Source organism: Prenolepis imparis, unplaced genomic scaffold (genome assembly GCF_030444845.1).
Source record: "Prenolepis imparis isolate NDT839.2.m4 unplaced genomic scaffold, iyPreImpa1.0 SCAF_9, whole genome shotgun sequence".
Taxonomy (NCBI): Eukaryota; Metazoa; Arthropoda; class Insecta; order Hymenoptera; family Formicidae; genus Prenolepis; species Prenolepis imparis.
Window position 1 is genome coordinate 8418315 of NW_028141167.1, and position 19882 is coordinate 8438196.

The 19882-nt window shown below is 33.7% G+C and overlaps 1 protein-coding gene across 3 annotated transcripts; it reads right to left on the bottom strand.

Annotated features, from left to right (window-relative positions):
• Positions 1 to 319: 319 nt before the first annotated feature.
• Positions 320 to 16092, bottom strand: LOC145940302 (putative E3 ubiquitin-protein ligase makorin-1). 3 transcript variants are annotated; one of them, XM_083045246.1, is made up of 7 exons: positions 15526 to 15661; positions 15022 to 15282; positions 14265 to 14595; positions 13444 to 13766; positions 13200 to 13359; positions 4672 to 4817; positions 320 to 3253 (listed from the first exon to the last, which is right to left on the bottom strand). In XM_083045246.1, the coding sequence occupies exons 1-7, from the start codon at positions 15531 to 15533 to the stop codon at positions 3196 to 3198; spliced, it is 1287 nt and encodes a 428-aa protein (XP_082901372.1). In that variant the 5' UTR covers positions 15534 to 15661; the 3' UTR covers positions 320 to 3195. The 3 variants fall into 3 exon arrangements, with proteins under 3 accessions (XP_082901372.1, XP_082901371.1, XP_082901373.1); XM_083045245.1 differs by having other exon boundaries at positions 324 to 3253; positions 15632 to 16092; XM_083045247.1 differs by lacking the exons at positions 320 to 3253; positions 4672 to 4817 and adding an exon at positions 10620 to 12982 and having other exon boundaries at positions 15632 to 16087.
• Positions 16093 to 19882: the final 3790 nt, after the last annotated feature.

Consider the following 19882-nt stretch of genomic DNA (forward strand, 5'->3'; position numbering starts at 1 on the left):
TATCGTTCTACAAAAAAAGGGAAAAAATCAAAGATTGACTAGATAACTATTAATGCGTATATAATAAGCGTTATATTATATTATATTAACTTTTGATATTAAACATCGTGTACATACATCTAAGCATTAAGGCATTTCGTAAAAACATAAATCGTAAAACAAAATATTGAAATAAATGAATAAGTAATAAGTAAGTGACAAGTGTAGTAAACGAAATTAATAATCAATCAACTTTTCAGTGTTAATTTATATCATCTTATGGTAATTAATATATTTTATAATAATTAATATAAAAATAATAAACCAAAATAATATTCGTAATCGTGTGATTGTGCATCGTTCAAAGAAACATATCTAAATATACATATATCTAAATATTATTATCGAGAAGATTACAATACGATTCTATTTTGTTTATTCTACTTTGCAATTTCAAGGAAAGAAATCCTTTCGTGTGTCGCAGCTAAACATGTTTTATGTCAATTATATTTTTCCCGTCATTTTATTTATATATTATATATAGGTTAGATTGTTTTTAGATTTTGTCATTTAAAAATATGAGATAATAGAACATAAAATAACAGAAAGAATACTTGCTACGAACGTTTTTTTTTTTTTTATAATACTAAAAATGATTGTGTCAAGAAATTATTAGACGAGTTAACCTAATCCTAACCTTAATGTTGCAGTGTCCTGAAAATTGTCTTCACTTGCGTCCTTTCGTAATAAAAGTTGCGACGAATCATCGAATATTAAGCACACGCGACTAATTATAATAATACGAATGACGCGTGATATTAGGCAATACTAAAAATAATTGTGTCAAGAAATTATTAGACAAGTTAACCTAACTTAACCTTAATGTTGCGGTGTCCTGAAAATCGTTTTTATTTGCATCCTTTCGTAATGAAAGCTGCAACGAATCATTAAGCACACGCGACTAATTATAATAATACGAACGACGCGTGTTATTAAGCTCGGCAAAATTCGTCTCCGTCCGCGATTCACAAGGTAAAACGATCCGAAACATACACTGAAATTGATCTCGGTCACGATTTCGCCAACGACTGACAACGCCAAGTTGCGGGTTGCGGCTGCCGCGTGAAATATACATATATCGTTCGGTTGCGATATACACATACGACGAGTCGCCATAATTACTTTCACCGTTCCCTGTATCGTTTTCGACGGAGATTTTCCTATGTTGTTACAAAATTGAGAATGCTAAATTAGTACTCACGATAATCTGGTGTATCGCGCGCGGTATCGCAATCGATCTAGTCGACATATTCACCATTTCGGGTCACTATTTAAAATGAGGAAAAATACACGAGAAATACGGAGCGATTAACAAGTAGCGTCTCGACGACTCGCGGCGTAAAAATGACGGCTAGTCGCGTGAAGTCGTCTCGATCGATGCGTGACGTATGACGCTGCGCTATCTTCGCGCGGAATAAGGTTGGGTGCACTTTTTTTTTGCTCCTTCGGAGTTTTCTGTAATCGTGATTTATAATGAAAATTGAGAAAAAGCGCGCTTGATACGGTCCTGATGCGCGAATTCGCCGTTTATTTAGAATTCGTTTTCATATGAGACGCATGATCGAAACAATATGTGTATATTAGAATTTCTTACCTCGATGTGGCGCGATGTAATGCGAAGGCAGTACTTTGCACTCTCCGCATCGCATCGTTTCACAGAGATTTTGGAATATTGTTACAAAATTGAGAGTGATACGATTACTCACGATAATCTGGCGTACGCGCGATATCGCAATCGACCCCGTCGACATATTCACCATTCCAAGTCGCTATTTAAAATGACGAGAAATACGGAGCGATTGATAAGTAGCGTCTCGACGTTGACGACTCGCGGCGAGAAAGTGGCAGCTATCGCGTCAAGTCTCGATCGATTGCGGTCGATATGTGACGTGTGACGCTGTGCCGTCTTCGCGCGGAAAATCTTTCGGCGAACAAGGTTGGCTGCACTTTTCTTTTTGGCGCACTCGCCCTCGGAGTTTTTCGTATTCGCGATTTATATTGAAAATTGAGAAAAGACGCGCTTGACGCGCACCCGATGCGCGATCCAATCGAGAATTCCCCGTTTTTTCATGTGAGACGCATGATCGAAACAATATATGTTTATTAGAACTTCTTACCTTGCGCGATGTAATGCGAAGACAGTATTCCGACTGCACTCTGCATCGCATCGTTTCACAGAGATTTCTCAAATATTGTTACAAATATGAAAAATGCGCGACTAGCTTACGATAATTTCGGATAATCGCAATCGACGACCCTACTATGACATTCGCTTTCATCCGCAGGTCAATCTTCGCTGATGAAATACGCGGAGCGATTTCGTCTACGTCTCGACGCTAATGACTCGCGGCGCGAAATAGCGACTATCGATACTCAAGTATCGTTCGATTGCGATCTTTTATCGAATTCGGTTGGCTGCATTTAATGCGCATCGATGCGCCCTATAAGCGCGCCTTCGTTCAATTTTCCGTATGTGATTGATATCGAAAACTGATGAAGAAAACTGCAAAAAGAATGCGCATCCAGTCTCGAATTCGCAATTTATTTATTTAAAATTCGCTATTGAGAGACGCATGATCGAAACAATATATTTGTTGGAATTTATTTACTCGATATCGCGGGATGTGATGCAAAATAGGCAGCTCTGTATTTTGCATCACATCGTTCGCGACGGAGATTTTTTTTTCAAATATTGTTACAAACATTATAAGAATATTGCGACTAGCTTACGATAATCCGGCGATACGGTAATTTCGCGATCGATCCTCTCGCTCTTTCAGTCGCATCACTCTTTTCCGGTGAAATTACGAAAAATATACGGAGCGATTTCGATCGCGTCTCGACGCTAACTGATGTTCGCGACGATGTAATGGCGTAATGTCGTCTCGTTCGATTGCGATTCGTATGTCGTTGCAAATATTTACATTACGTATTATCGTTTATATATGTCGACACTCATGCACAACTCAATATGCGATCATATCAATACATGTATATCTGATCGCACGTCATTTCTTCTCGAAATTCTCGAGATTCGTCATTATTGACGATAGCAGAAAGTAAAAGTTTTTTTTTATAATTATAAGAAAAAAAAGTATTTGTCTCGGCAGCAATTTTTTGACGATGAGATATCGCGAAAGTGGTACCAATTGACATTCATAAACGTGCACGTGGCCTATTACGCGGAGTATCTGCCATTGACCGCGATCTGGAACTATAGAAAAAAAGATTATAATCACATATATGTCTCAATAAATATGACAATCTCGATAATATTCTCGATAACAAATAAAAACAATTGGTAATATTAAAAGCATATATCTCGATTAAAATAAATGTTTGTACGAATTATATTATATTTCTCGTATGTTGTGCTACATATAGTACAACGAAAAATATTTCTGAAACGTAAAGTGATAAAATATTATTTATCAAATGTCATTATTGTATAATCAAAATGGTTTTAAAATATATTAAATATAATTTATCTCCCACACAGATCTCGCAGATGAATGCGATAACGTTCGTTAGCACAATCGCTCTATTTCGAGTCTTTATCGCTAATATTCTTTATCCTACTCCTTTTTTTTTATCTTTCCCGTCGATCGGCCGAAAGAGCTTTCAGCTCGCAAACGCGGTGAATCAACATCGAGTCGATGGGTCACGATCAACCCGAGAGAGGATTCCTCGATATATTAGACATCGGCTATCGGCGTGCCGATCGACCATTCTGATGCACGACAGCGCTTCTTTGCTTGCGAAACAAACAGAGGCAATTTAGAAATCCTGGATAGACTCGACAGAGAAACCGATTTTATATTCCCTGCCTGCTGTTTTCCTTTTCTCTTTCCCCTTTCTACTTGGCTCTATTCGACCTATAATATCCCGCATCCCGGTTTTCTTTACGTCTGGGATCTCCGAGTCTGAGATTTTTCCCATTAACCCACTACTGTCCGAATTTACTTCCCGCATTTTTACAGAGAAATTCGAGCTCGTGATCTTCCACCGAGAGAAAGAAATAAACATTTCGTGCTCTTAAATATTTTAAACGATCGTGAATTAAACGTGTAATTTATTCAGATTAAATTCGAATTAATTTAAACCGGCCCGAGAGATTAGAGTCTCGTTGCACGAGGAAAAGAAGAAACTTTGCGCGCGATATGGAAAAATTATAATTTCAATCACTTTACATGCTGGTGTAACAAAAATGCAGCACGCATAAAAATATAATTTTACACAAAGTTAGAGGATCGAGCTTGCTATAGTTCATTTTTAAGAGAATAATCACCCTGCAATTTTCTCTAACGCACATATATGCACCAAAGAAACAACGTTTCGGGGAAGATGCAAGTACAGTGCTTTCCCTACCTTCGTTATTCTCGTTGATACCCTGTTTTCATGGTAAATTTAACCATCGCACATTTTACCGCGCTTTAAGCTACAAGCTTATATCTTCAAAACGCATTTCGTATGAGCGCGAATCCGAGCAAACACCTTCCGTAATGTCGGTGCATGTCACGCGTTTTTTTTTCCCTGGTGTTTTTTTTCACTACCGTCCACGGTTTCTGAAAGTAGCGTAAACACACACGGGCGACCATTTAATTAGACTTCTAGTTTAACCCGCGAACCTACCTTCGCTCGTAATTAGGTTCGTCGACCGTCGTCGTCGCACGTCGTTCTTGGGAACCGTAGATAAATAATCCGGTCGTGCGAGTCCACGCGTATCGTAAGAACTCCAGGACAACCACCGTCCAGAACATCAAGAGCCATAACACGCGCTGCAACGACATTTCGAACGCTAAATTGAGATGAATGATATTAATACGCAATTTTTTTTTTTTTTTTATAAAATGTGTGCGCGTGTATATGATGAACAATACCGCATATAAACGCAACAATGGGATTTGAGCTGTATATTCGATTTCGAATTGGTTCAATTCTATCGTCTGTTATATAGATTTCAATAGATTTATCAGATTTCAATAAACACATTACATTTCAGTAATTTAAACGATTTGGATCGATCGCAATTTAATTGTACAATATTGTATGGTAACTGTAGTTAGCAATACTTTTTATTGCATTTTTGCTTCGAATTTAATTGAAATCTCGCAAAATCTTTAAAGAGATATGTAAAATGGAATATAATTCAGCGATAACTTTACAATATCTCAAAACAGAGTTTTTTATCGCGAGTCAGTTTGTGGGAGCTTTTCATACAAAAATATTCTCTGACCGAATAAACGCAATTGACAATTTTTTATTTTATGAGAACTGCGAGTTATAACTGTATTTCCTGATTATATGCATATACAATGCCGCGCAATCTGAATGTAAAATATTTGCGTCCGCGCGGCAACAATTAGAGAGATCGGACAGAAATATTTCGTAGAAATATGTTACGTATATGTAAACGTGTCGTTAATGCTTCGTCCAAATATTCGTGCAAACATCGAGACAAAGAGGACGCAATGTATCAAAACCGCAAAGAGGAGACACGCGTGTTCTTGCAACTCAAAGCAATCCTCGCGATATCCGCGGCGGCCGCATGTCACTGGACTATATACGTATATTTCGGCGAATTTATATGCTAATTCGCCGTGCTCGTCGGGATTAACTTCCTGTTCTAGTTAACCATCGCGAATCCGCGAGAGCTTGACCGAGCCCGTATCCCCGGACACAACAAAGTCGCGCCGTCTCGCACAATCGAGCGACGTAAACATCGTTGCTGTACCGTATTCCACGAAATTCCGCTTCCGTCAATTGGACAAATCCGATTTTAAGTGTCCCGCAAAAATGCACCTCGTTGCCTAGCCCGTATTGTCCCCGTCAATCGCGACTTTTCCCCCGGTTTTTTTTGTCCCAATTTTCGATTCAAAATACGAAAATAGGAGAATTTCTAATTTATTTTTAATTAATTAGGACACTTGGTTCGAATATATCTCACCGAAACTTTGGACAATTTTTTCGACATCCTTTTAATGAGAATATTTAAAAACTACAGGCAAATATCTCTCTAATTTAGTTGTGTATGCATTCAAAATATGTATATGAATGTAAATAATCACCCATGTAAAGTAAGCTTGAATAAAAGGAATGTAAAAATAGTAAATGGGACATATATTAAAAGCCCGGTCATATGTCTTGTATACGATATTCAATTAAAATGACGATTTTCCTAAAATGATAAAATAGCTTTAAAGAATTACTTCGATATACGAGTGTGTGTATGTTTGCGTACGCACAAAATTACAATTTCGCATAGGCAATAATTTTTAGAATTAAATTTGTTATCAATTAATTCAGGCTAATTAAAATCACGATAGTAAAAGAATCTATATTTGACTAAAAAGATTTTTATATTTTAATAACGAGATAAACAGAAAAAATATTTTTTGCTTTGACGTGTTTATTCATCAAGCATTATTCACGATAAAAAAGGTTTGCTGCTAAATATTTTAAAATTGTTTACGCAGCACATAGAAAACATATAATTCAAAATATTGCAGATACCAAACAAGAGAAAGTATTCGCGCATTCTAGCTTATTTTTGTTCTGCTGCGAAAAATCTCTTCTTCATGTTTGTGTATCCGCTTTACATATCTCGTATTATTTTTATCGTTCTGTTATGCATATATATACACTCATATATATATATATATATATTTATATATACATATATATTATATTGTATGCACACACACATACACGCATAAGCCACGATACTTTATACTTGATAAAATTATATTTTATATTACTTCACAATGTGATGTCTAAATTTTTTAAACGCATATATATGTATACATTGTCTATTTCTTCCACTCTTCAAGTATACGAAATTCCATTCACCGGTGAACTTATAATTTTCGCATTCTTGTAAAAGTTGCAATTCTGTTGGATCGATATCGGGTTAATCTATTTTACAACGTTTGCAAGCAGAGTCAACACTTTCGATATAAATGATCTGATAAATAATTAAAGCGCGAATGTGTAAAATTATAAATAAATTAGACCACAGTCGCCATCTGTGATAACATTTTAAACTAAATATTTCGATGTGTTCATATTTGTTGATAAAATAAAAATTTATCGCTAAATAATAATCACATTAATGCAACACGCGAAAAAAGAAGCGGAAACGCATCATAACTGTATTCAATTTTCAATAATTTGTTTGAAAATTGAATATATAAGATTATTTTATTAATATGACAAAAATATAAGCTCATATATTTTGTCGATATTATAGAATACTCGCGATTCTAATTAATTTGCGAGAAAGAGAGAGAGAGAGAGAGAGAGAACTAAGCAAATATCTAATAAAATCTACTTACAAAATCTTGACCTACTTCTACCTACAAGAAATTTAACAAATTTTATTAGAATCAGCATAATCGTAGAAAGAATAAATATAAAGACACACATAATATGCATTTATATCTTAAAATAAATATCTCAAAATAATTTTTCAAAAAGTTTGTTCATAGACTGTAATGGCTGAGGAATAAAAAGGACAGTAGAGGAAGGCTATAAAACCCTTTGTCTCCTTCCATACTTAGTGTGTATTCGAGATTTTATTAATCTACATATCCAATAACAAAAATATATCATCGTAAGAAATGAAATTAAAGATAGGGTCGCTTTATCCTCACCACCAGACTCTATGAATATACAATCCACTGATGACGACTACTGATTTTTTTCTACCGTTTAAAACAAACGGGACAATGATTATTATTCCTCTCTTACTTATACATTAACCAGAGAAGCTCATTAATTATACAACGACGATATAACAACATTACAGTTGCTGACAGTTGGACGATTTGTATTGAGTTACAGTGAAAGAAGTATCGAAAAACACATCAGAGATCGATCCAATTTGCGCATGAGATAAACGGATTGTATGTAATTTCTAACAATATATTATATAGACTTTTTCTTATATTAATATAATAATAATCTCCTATTTCATTAAAAGTGAAGGAACGCGAAACTGACAGCGGACCCTCGATAAGAGAAAGGGAGGAGCTTGAATGTTAAATCAGTGATATAAATATCAAGTGGACTGCGCAACGAAAAAATATTTCTTGCATTCTTTTTTTTTTATCAATAATAAAAAATAATGTTTCTTTATCAATCATGTTTTTCATGTACTTTGCTACACATGAAAAACGCGCTGAATATCTTCTACCGTAATGCATTATATGCATGTAAATTACTCAATTAATACCTCACTATATCTCCTTCTCCGAATGTATCTCCTTCTTCCTCAAATTTATAGCATTCCCGATATAAGAAACAATCAGTTTTACATCTATCATGAGCAAGCGTATTTTATGAAAGACACATTTATCATTTACAATCCGCTGTGACAGAGCTTTGTCGCGGATCTTTTTATAAGTGCAACAATACTGATCGTAATCGTGTGTGTAGTTCATTCTTAATCTTATTAAGCTTGCATCTATGCTTAACATTTCGAAATAAGTTTCTACGAATGTGCACCTTTTAATTAAATATTATCGAAAAACTATGAACACATTTGGACTACAAGTATATTTTACCTGCAACGCGCCGAGATACAATGCAAAAGCAAGTGCGATATACGCGACAGTTTCATACAATTCTATTTATCGATAAAAATACAAAATAAAAAAAATACAAAAAAAGGAAAAAAAAAGAAAAGAACTCTTGTGCTATTTCTTATTGATATAATCAACTTGCAATTTTTTTATATAAAGAATCTAATGCGGATACACATTTGTTCGTAATTTGTGCTTCGTGTAGTGAAAATACAGTTTTCTTAATCTACGTATATTTTTATTAATTAAAAAACGTTCATAATAATCTATCGAAGACGTAAGAGATAAGCTGTGACGCAAAAACGTTTTCCGCATCGATTTTACTTTTTCATGGTAGAGCTTTACTTAGCAAATAAGATTTTCATTTCAATATTACATCGATCCGTTTTACGGAGCCTTTATTGTAATATAAGCAGATTTGCGACATAATAAATTACAAAAATATAAGAATTTATTACGTACAGAAATTTTTGAAAAATATATAAACAAAAATTATTCACTCTAAAACTATATGTTACAACTATTTTTTTAACTTCGCAAAAAACTCTTCGAGAGCATTTTCAGCACACGACAAAACATTCATTTAATATACACAATAAAAATAAATAAGTATAATATATATTTGAAAATAAAATTTAAATAAAATAATATACTCGACACAATATTATCCTAAAGAAAATCATATACTATAAGCCAAAGAAAAAAAAGAGAAAGAATTATTCGAGATATTCAATCTCATTTATATAATTTTATATGAATAAAATCGCAATTTGTATATTCAGTTTGTTGAAGGAGAAAAAATAATACTCATCGGTACGCAATACAGTATTCAATGCAGGTACATTTAGTATGATTAAATGGCATTAGTGCATACTCTTACGGGAAAATTTTGGCAATTGAATTCTGTATACAGAAACATATGACGTACGCGGTTGTTTTATAAATTCTACGATTTCTAAATTAGCTTAATAAAACCATCCTGAGAATGAGATTGAAATATTAAGAATATTGTTTTATCATTTACTATCTCGTTCAGATGAAACAATAATTCGGTATTTCTTCTTTATATTCTTCGAGTTATTACAACAAAAATCACACGTAATAGAATATTGACTTTACTTGTTATATATACTATGCGAGAGAGAGAAAGGGAGAGTAAACTCCAAAGTTAACTCCAAAAACGTATCGCCAAAGTTAAAGTGAACTGCCTTGAATTCCATTGAATGATTTTATAAACATCAATTCCTAATTTTACATATCTCCTTCCGCGTTGCACGCATTTAGAACATGACAATGCAGTAAATGATAGTACGCTTGAAGGAGACAAAAATGGTAGTGACAGCAAATTCGTGCAACAATCAACGCAGTCAATTTAACTTTCTGCCTATGATACGTGCGATACTGAACGTATCGATAACAAATTTGCATCGTGAATTTTTGTATTCCTTCTCAAAATCATCAGGCAGCCGAAGATTCAACTTAATGATGTAAATTCCACTATCTATCACAATCCGAAGTTGCTCGAAGCGTTTATATATTTTTATTTTCTTCACATCGAGGAGTTGATGATTATTTGAAGAAAGTAGCTCCAAAAATAGTCGTTCGAAACGCACAGCGTATATCATAGAAAGCTCTATATAAACATTACCAATAACAATATAAGCGTTTTATACTAACAATTATCGATAAAATCAACAGCATAGAATTTTCTATGGAAAATGTAAACGATATTCAGCATAGCGAAAATTCGATCCGATAAAACGCTTTATTGAAGCGGATTAAGAAACAGACTTTTATATGATGAACGATATATATTACTCTATAATCACATAGCTTTTGAAAGGCAGTACTGGCTCTGCTGTAAAAACTGGTCACTTCTCCTTAGCGTGATATATGAATCGGGTTGTAAGTGCGAGCAGGAACTGTTTATAATAACACGATATTATTTGTCATAAACATATTGCCGATAGAGATCATATAACACAAAAATTATAAAAATGATATCTCAAAAAATATATTCAATGCTAAAAACGTGAATATCGTATTTTATGTGTATTTTTTTCGTACATACCACTTCGACAGTTTTAGCCGTTTCACGCAAGAGAAATCTATATCCTTCAAAGCGCAATTATCGTGGTTCTATATTGAAATAACGGCTGTCGAAACATGTGTTGCTATTATTAGTAAATTGATAAAATGTAAAAATGATCGCGCGACGATGATATTCTCTCCCAGCATGGCTCTATGTCGTGGGTCCAACTCCGTCGTGCGTATTTCCCTAATTGTCTCCTTAAATCTTGAATCTACAAATGCGTATTCCACGAAAGCGATCTCTTTATTACATTTGTTATTTATCCAATTTATTTTCTAACGATAGCCCGTCTCTTTCTCGCAAATATTTTTATATTCGTACTTACTTCTATTCATACACACGCAAACAAATATCGCACATTAATGCGCTCGCATTCCGCTCTTACACGTATGTCACATTCACTTTGCACACTTGCTCTCGGAGGTCTTAGAGGAATATCTATTATTCACGAGTATAACGCTATACAATTGTAATAATTTAAAGAAATGTATTAAAGATTCGCGGAGCCATAGCAAGAGGTAGGACGATTCTTGTAGATCGTACCTTCGATATGAACTATTGATAAATTGAACTAACAGTGCACACTGATCACACACAAGTAATAAATCGTTGTCCAGTTTTTCTATTTTACATGCGAATAGTAATAGTGCTGTGAGCCTTCGACGAGTAATAATTAAATAGAATGTTCTGTAACTGCAATATTACTTCGTAACAATTATCCGCTTATGAAAGAAGTTTATTATTTATTAAATGTAATGCACATTTGGTTGATACAATCAACTATACCAGGATTATATCTATACGATAGAATTTATCCTTTATTTTAAACGCGAAATTATATTGCAATCACAAGAACCATGCCCTATACACATGGATATATATTACAAATTCAAATAAAATCTAGTAAAATCGATACATACGATAATTTGCATTTTTCAAAATATTGTTTAAATCCAGTTAGCACGTTTCCAAAAGTTTTTACATATTGATTAAGTACATATTATAATCTAGCATCATTATGAATGACGAATGTTTATTGAAATTACAACAGAGTAAATCTAATCTAATCTAACTCACATTAACCGAAGAGAAGCCTTAATTGAAAAGAAACTAGAAATAAACAAATTTGCAACTATTTTGAGATACACCTGATCCCACATATACTTCTGATCATATATCTTACTAAACAAAAGCAGACAATTTTATATGAGGACATTCGATATGAGGACAATCACTAAAATTCCGGTTATTTATTGATTCACTTATTCTATGATTCGATTTAATGTGTATTCAATGTGTTCCAGATCATGCATGGAATATTTTAATAATTAGTATCGCGCTCGCGCGAGTATAGAAAAAAAAAGCCAACAGTATTACTCTACGAGAAGAAGGACATCACTGATATATAGACTATTCATTGATGAAATTTGGACCACTGAATTAATAATTTAGTTGCTAGAATAATCATCAGTTAGTAGAGCATTGGTCAAGACACACAAAGAACAATGATGATTCCAAAGTGAATATCCAGCGAAATCTTCACTAGTATACCACTCCATGTTGTTTCCTTTTTATTTTTATTTTTTTTTGTATTTTTGACTATGCACCGCGAAATTGTTGATCTCGTAATTATTTATAGACAAATGTAAAATCGCCATTAAAATAATCGAGATATTTTTTTATTTTATTTTTTCACGGATAACTTCTAAAAGAAATTATTTCTACATTTAAAACAATTAAAGGTAATAGTTATTAAACTATTATTTTTCGTTTTCTATTTAATAACATTTAATAACTGTTACCAACACTCTTTTGATTTAAATAGAAATACAATTTATAGAAATTATCTAATATATAAAATAAAAATATCCCAATTATTTAAACATTGCGACTATACATTTCTTATGTATAAATTATCATTTTAGGAAAGTGCGCACATTTTTTCTTGTTTTCTCTTTTTTCTTCTACGTAGCGCTAGAACGTCTTCGAATTATTCAAATTATTTGCTAATTATTTAATATTTTTCTTAGTTGCTAAAGCCGCGCGTAAATGGTAAAGGAAGTGTGCATCGTAGCAACAAAGTAGCAATGACAACAGCGATATCAAGGCAGTTTCGCGTCGATCGAATAGTTTTGCTTGCCTAATCGAACGATAACTCATAATCGGACCAATCAGAATCATCGGAATCTGAGAAGAAAGGAATATCTTCTAAATCAAGATACATCCAACGATCGTCCCTTTCATCGAGGAAATCCCATAAGATCAGTTGCTGTAAATAGTGCAAAGCCGTATCGTCACGTTCTACTTATATCAGAATGCAGTATAAAGTATATGAGGATGTAGCTCGATCATATTTTTGATTCAGAGAGAATATTACATCGCTTGCTTCCGTGACAAAAATGCGTTTGTCGACGTTTTTAAATGCGACACAATCAATCAATCAATCATAAATATATTTTTGCAAATGGTAAGAAAGTCACACTTACGTGCAAGATGTCGATGTCAGCATCGGCAGTATTGCGCCTCTGTCGAACCGGTGGGCCCACATCTTTCTTAGTCCCATCGGGAAGTGCGTGAAGGTAGAAACATTTATTACCGAACGGACACTTGCCACGACCCTTGTTGAAGTACTTGCAGTCTTTGGTACTATAAGAAAAATAACAAAAATGTTAGAGAACTGAGACACAGAGACAGATTATGATCGATTGTAATCACATTTCTAAAGCGAACCTCAAAGCGCCTTTATAATCTCTTATCAGTTTTTCCTTCTCTTCTTTCGTGTCCACCCAGTACATACTAGGACAAACAAAGTCCGAGGGAATACGACATTCCGGGCATGCCCTTATGATTTTGTTGTCGAACTGTTTAGCTTGACGCCACTTTCTGATGCAAGTTAGACAGAAGCAATGATTGCAATTCGGTAATATACCGAACCTCTGTTCTCGCGACGACTTCTCCATTATTGTTTCGAAACAAACACCACAGGATTTCTCTTTGCTGCGTTGAATAGCAAAAGATAATTCCATATCTGCTTCATGCTGTTTCACACATGCCTGTAATAATTATCAAACCATCAATTATAATCCCTTTGAAATTCTAATTCAAAATATTTAATTCATCTAATTTAATCTAATTTAATCTAATTTAATATATCCAATATATATATATATAGAATAATGTGATGTTTTCTCAGATACTGTTAAGGGGATCCTAAACGGACGATAACAATAAAATCTTTTTTGTTAAAATTTGTTGACTTTCTAAGGGACAAATAAAATAGCACTGTCAGCAAAACAAAAGACAAAAACCTAATCTAATTTCTTTTTGTAAATAGAATTGGAAAATGAAAATAAGAAAATAATTTCTAATTATTATGGATCTCATTTTGTGTATCTCAATTTTATTAAGAAATATTAAGTTACAGGTTTGAAAGAAAAATAGAAATTTAATAGATAAAAATTTAACTTGTTCCTAACCTCCACTTCATAGGTTAAAAATATATAATATAAATTTAAATAAATTTAATATGCAAAGTAACAATTAGAGCTTACATTTGTATGTTTCTTCCTCAATTCTTCATTGTGTGGGTGAAGGGCTGCGCGGCTGCATAACTCGCAAATATCACCGTGAAGATATGTGCAATTCATATTTCTACAGATTCCAGTTGCCTCTGCATATGGACACAAAGGTTCTAAAGAGGGATTCGAGGCTTGACCAGATGGATTAACAGCTTGAGCATACGAGACTGGCTTCGATGCACTTGTAGATGTTCCCGAAGCAGATGTTCCATCTGTAGAAGATGATCCAGCAACTGGAGATACAGCTGTAGGTATAAACTCAGGTGCTTTTACCCAATCTTCAGCAGTACGTTTATCAGTTTGTCTACAACAAATAAGCAAGTACTGTCAATTAAATGGAAAAAAATGTAATGTGATTATAATCAAATGTATACATTATTAAATGTATATCTTACAAACAAATGTATTATAATTTTTACAAGGGCTATTATAAATTAATACAGCATGACACATGAATCACCAGTGATCTACACTGAACTTTTCATTTATGCCTCTTAGGCCATTGATAACTGTTGTATGATGTGTTAATGTGCAATTAATTACATTTTCAAGATTACGACTATGTTTCATAATAATAGAAGTGTATCGAAGTATATTAGTAAGCAAATTAATATTTATATTAAAAATTAAAAAATGATTATATATAAATCTCACTGATATAAAATAATCTCAATGACATGAATAGAAAGTCAGTCTAAGATATGCTTGGCGAAGAATGTGTTAAACTTACTTATTTTTCGAAGAGTTTGCTGTATGACCCGAGGCAGAAATTGCATTAGTTTCGCTATCCGCAGTACCTGAACTATGGCGAAAGCGACATTGATTGCCAAATTTACACATGCCCTGTTTGAAGAAGCGACAAGTGACAATGTAGCCAGGGCTACTACTCGGACTTGTCATTGTCTCATTGACATTTGTATCGTTTCTAGTCGTTTGTACATGTCGGTACCGACAGTTGTTTCCCTCGCGACAAGCACCATTCTTGAAGTATCTGAAAAACGAGAAATACGATTAATATTATCGCATGAGGAATAGGAGGGAAGGAGTTATGGACGAGAGCGTGCTCGCACGCTGACAACGCGAGCGAAACGCTCTCGTTGTCGTGTTTAAACTCGTCAAAGAGATTCATAACGATTCGTAATATACAGATTAACATATTCGCCAAACATCAATATTTATATTATTGTAATGCGTCGAGCATTGTTACGGGTTCGCGATGTTGCTCGCAGCTAACCTCTCCATCTCTATCTACGTGAAGCTCGATCACGAACGAAGCCACCTTCCGCGCGAGATCTCGTTCCTGGAACTTGAGACGCAAAACGTCTAGCGCAGCTTCTTACCGGCAAACAACACTCTGCGTCCAATTGTCGGCCATTTTCTCGCTCCTCCTCCGTCGTAACGGTCGCAATGATGATCGACGACGCGTCGTTCCGAGGGACGATGACGAGTCGATGCGAGAACGTTCGTCGTAAGGAGAGCGAGAGAAAGAAAGAGAGACACACGCGCTCTCCAAGTAGATCGTTCCGGCTTTTCACCGGGGATCACCGGAGCGATTTCTCGCCGAAAAACGTGACGTGACCACACCGCGAAAAAACACACACGTACACCCTGGTGGTGCGATAAAGAGAGCACACTCCGCGCAATAACGCACCTCGAGCCTCGAGGAGATGCGCGCTGTATATGTCATACACGAGCACGAGTTTACGTGCGCGCGCGCGCGCGCGTCTGCTTCTTCGCGCTCTCTCTTTCTTTTTCTTTCTCTTTCTTTCTCTCTTCAGACTAGCTACGTGTTCGCGCAACACATTACTTTGTCAATCTCGTTCCCGAATTTGTATAAGGGCTAGTCTACAATAGAGTCGTAAGGTCGTAAACGTAAGAAATTGACCAATCACAGTTGAATTCGAGGAGAATAATCGACTGTGATTGGTCAATTTCTTACGTTTACGACCTTACGACTCTATTGTAGACTAGGCTTAACTGTGCGCGATTGTCGCCCGAACGCCACGCTGCTTCCTCTCCTCTTCTCGCGATTATGACGTATCTATCGACTGGTTCTATCGAATCTCAAGGTCGTCCTTTTCGTATGCTTATTTGCTCCCTTTTTCGATCTCCACTTATTGTTCATCGCTCCATTTTCCTCCACCGCGAGATATTTTTTTTTTTTTTTCGTTTTCGATCTTCCACGTGATGATGACGGTGAACGCGATATGTAAATAATCCTGTTATTAATCGCGGACAGGACGCGGGCTTCTGTAATATTTTTGTCGATTTTTTGTGACGTGCGACAGCATTGTTTTGCCAAGCGGATCGGTGTACATTATTTCTTTGAGAATAGTATAAAATATCCCGTATTTTTAATATAAAATAAAATAAAATAAAATAAAATAAAATAAAATAATGACATGTTTTAAATAATATGTTATAATACTTTAAATTTTGATTAATATTTTTGCGGAAAAGAGGTAACAATACTTGCGAGAATCGACTTAATATGTCTTTTTTAAAAAAAGACTAGAATAACACAAGCGCGCGTTATGCCATTCCTCGATTTTATTAAAAAAAGTATGTTGTATTTATATAAAGTTTGTTTAAACTTCATTAATATTTTTTTACAGAAATCAGATGATTAAACCATTACATTGCCAATTAAATTTTAAAATAAAAATGTTATAAAAATTAAAATAATATATAATTCCTTAAACTCGATTAATATTTTCTGACAGAAATCAGCTGATAGCTGTTATAAATATTAATCGAGTTTAAGGAATTATATATTACATTATTTAAAACATATTATTTTAAATGTTATAACATATTCTTATTTTAAAAATTAATTAGCAAATTAACGTTTTAATCAGCTGATTTCTGTAACAAAACTATTAATCGAGGATAAGATATTACAACATAGTATTTACAATATATTGCTATTTTAATTTTTATAACATATTACTATTTTTAAATTTAATTACCTTACTATATTAATATTTTCTAATGTATTTATTTAATTAAGAAGTAGTATATTTATTAAGTTAAGAATAGAAGTGAGACATGAATACAAATTTACAATTAAGGTTTCGTAGATATAATTTTTAAAACAAAATTATTTTCTTAATTAGAGTCACAAACATATTTCGTCCGACACTTTTCGATAATCTTGATATAATTCGAATTCCGAATGCGCAATAGAAATGAGTTTCGACATATATTATCGCGATATATGCATGCAGTCACGCATAATTCGCAATAATGTGCAGACAATGTACTGTTAAAATGTATATAAGATTAATTTTTTGCACGTTTTGAAATATCGAAAATTAAAATTTTTAAGCCGCAAATCCCATACGGCGAAGATTTATATAACGTATATTAGACCAAAAAGGTAGTACGCTGGTATGCTTATGGTACAAAGATAATCTGCAAACAATACACTATTGAAATATATATACGATGAATTTTTGGCTCGCCTTAAAATATTAGAAATCGATACATTTTTACAGTTTACCCTATGCGACGCAATCTTATTCTATGTATATCAAGTTAAAACATTTGTACGCTGGTGTCTGCTTGGTACCAAATGATTCTGTAATCAATGTACTATTAAAATGTATAATCGATGAAATTTTGGTTCGTCTTAAAATATTAGAAATCGATACATTTTTACAGTTGACCCTATGCGACGCATCCCCATTTTATGTATATCATATTAAAAAATTTGTACGCTGGTGTCTGCATGGTACCAAAAGATTCTGTAATCAATGTACTATTAAAATGTATAATCGATGAATTTTTGGCTCGTCTTAAAATATTGGAAATCGATACATTTTACCGCTGACCCTGTGCGACGCATCCTTATTTTATGTATATCGTATTAAAAAATTTGTACGCTGGTGTCTGCATGGTACCAAAAGATTCTATAATCAATGTAATATTAAAATGTATAATCGATGAATTTTTGGCTCGTCTTAAAATATTGGAAATCGATACTTTTTACCGCTGACCCTATGCGACGCAACCTTATTTTATGTATATCAAATGAAAAAATTTGTACGCTGGTGTCTGTTTGGTACCAAATGATTCTGTAATCAATGTACTATTAAAATGTATAATCGATGAATTTTTGGCTCGTCTTAAACTATTAGAAATCGATACTTTTTTACCGCTGACCCTATGCGACGCAACATTATTTTATGTATATCAAGTTAAAAAATTTGTACGCTGGTGTCTGTTTGGTACCAAATGATTCTATAATCTATGTACTATTAAAATGTATAATCGATGAATTTTTGGCTCGTCTTAAAATATTAGAAATCCATACTTTTTTACCGCTGACCCTATGCGACGCTTCCTTAATTTATGTATAGCAAATGAAAAAGTTTGTACGCTGTTGTCTGATTGGTACCAAAAGATTCAGTAATCAATGTAATATTAAAATGTATAATCGATGAATTTTTGGCTCGTCTTAATATATTGGAAATCGATACTTTTTTACCGCTGACCCTATGCGACGCAACCTTATTTTATGTATATCAAGTTAAAAAATTTGTACGCTGGTGTCTGCATGGTAACAAAAGATTCTATAATCAATGTAATATTAAAATGTATAATCGATGAATTTTTGGCTCGTCTTAAAATATTGGAAATCGATACTTTTTACCGCTGACCCTATGCGACGCAACCTTATTTTATGTATATAAAATGAAAAAATTTGTACGCTGGTGTCTGTTTGGTACCAAATGATTCTGTAATCAATGTACTATTAAAATGTATAATCGATGAATTTTTGGCTCGTCTTAAAATATTAGAAAATGATACTTTTTTGACGCGGACCCTGTGAGACGCATCCTTATTTTATGTTTATCGTATTAAAAAATTTGTACGCTGGTGTCTGCATGGTACGAAAAGATTCTGTAATCAATGTAATATTAAAATGTATAATCGATGAATTTTTGGCTCGTCTTAAAATATTGGAAATCGATACTTTTTACCGCTGACCCTATGCGACGCAACCTTATTTTATGTATATAAAATGAAAAAATTTGTACGCTGGTGTCTGTTTAGTATCAAATGATTCTGTAATCAATGTACTATCAAAATGTATAATCGATGAATTTTTGGCTCGTCTTAAAATATTAGAAAATGATACTTTTTTGACGCGGACCCTGTGCGACGCATCCTCATTTTATGTTTATCGTATTAAAAAATTTGTACGCTGGTGTCTGCATGGTACCAAAAGATTCTGTAATCAATGTAATATTAAAATGTATAATCGATGAATTTTTGGCTCGTCTTAAAATATTGGAAATCGATACTTTTTTGACGCGGGCCCTGTGAGACGCATCCTTATTTAATGTTTATCGTATTAAAAAATTTGTACGCTGGTGTCTGCATGGTACGAAAAGATTCTGTAATCAATGTAATATTAAAATGTATAATCGATGAATTTTTGGCTCGTCTTAAAATATTGGAAATCGATACTTTTTAACGCTGACCCTATGCGACGCAACCTTATTTTATGTATATAAAATGAAAAAATTTGTACGCTGGTGTCTGTTTGGTACCAAATGATTCTGTAATCAATGTACTATCAAAAT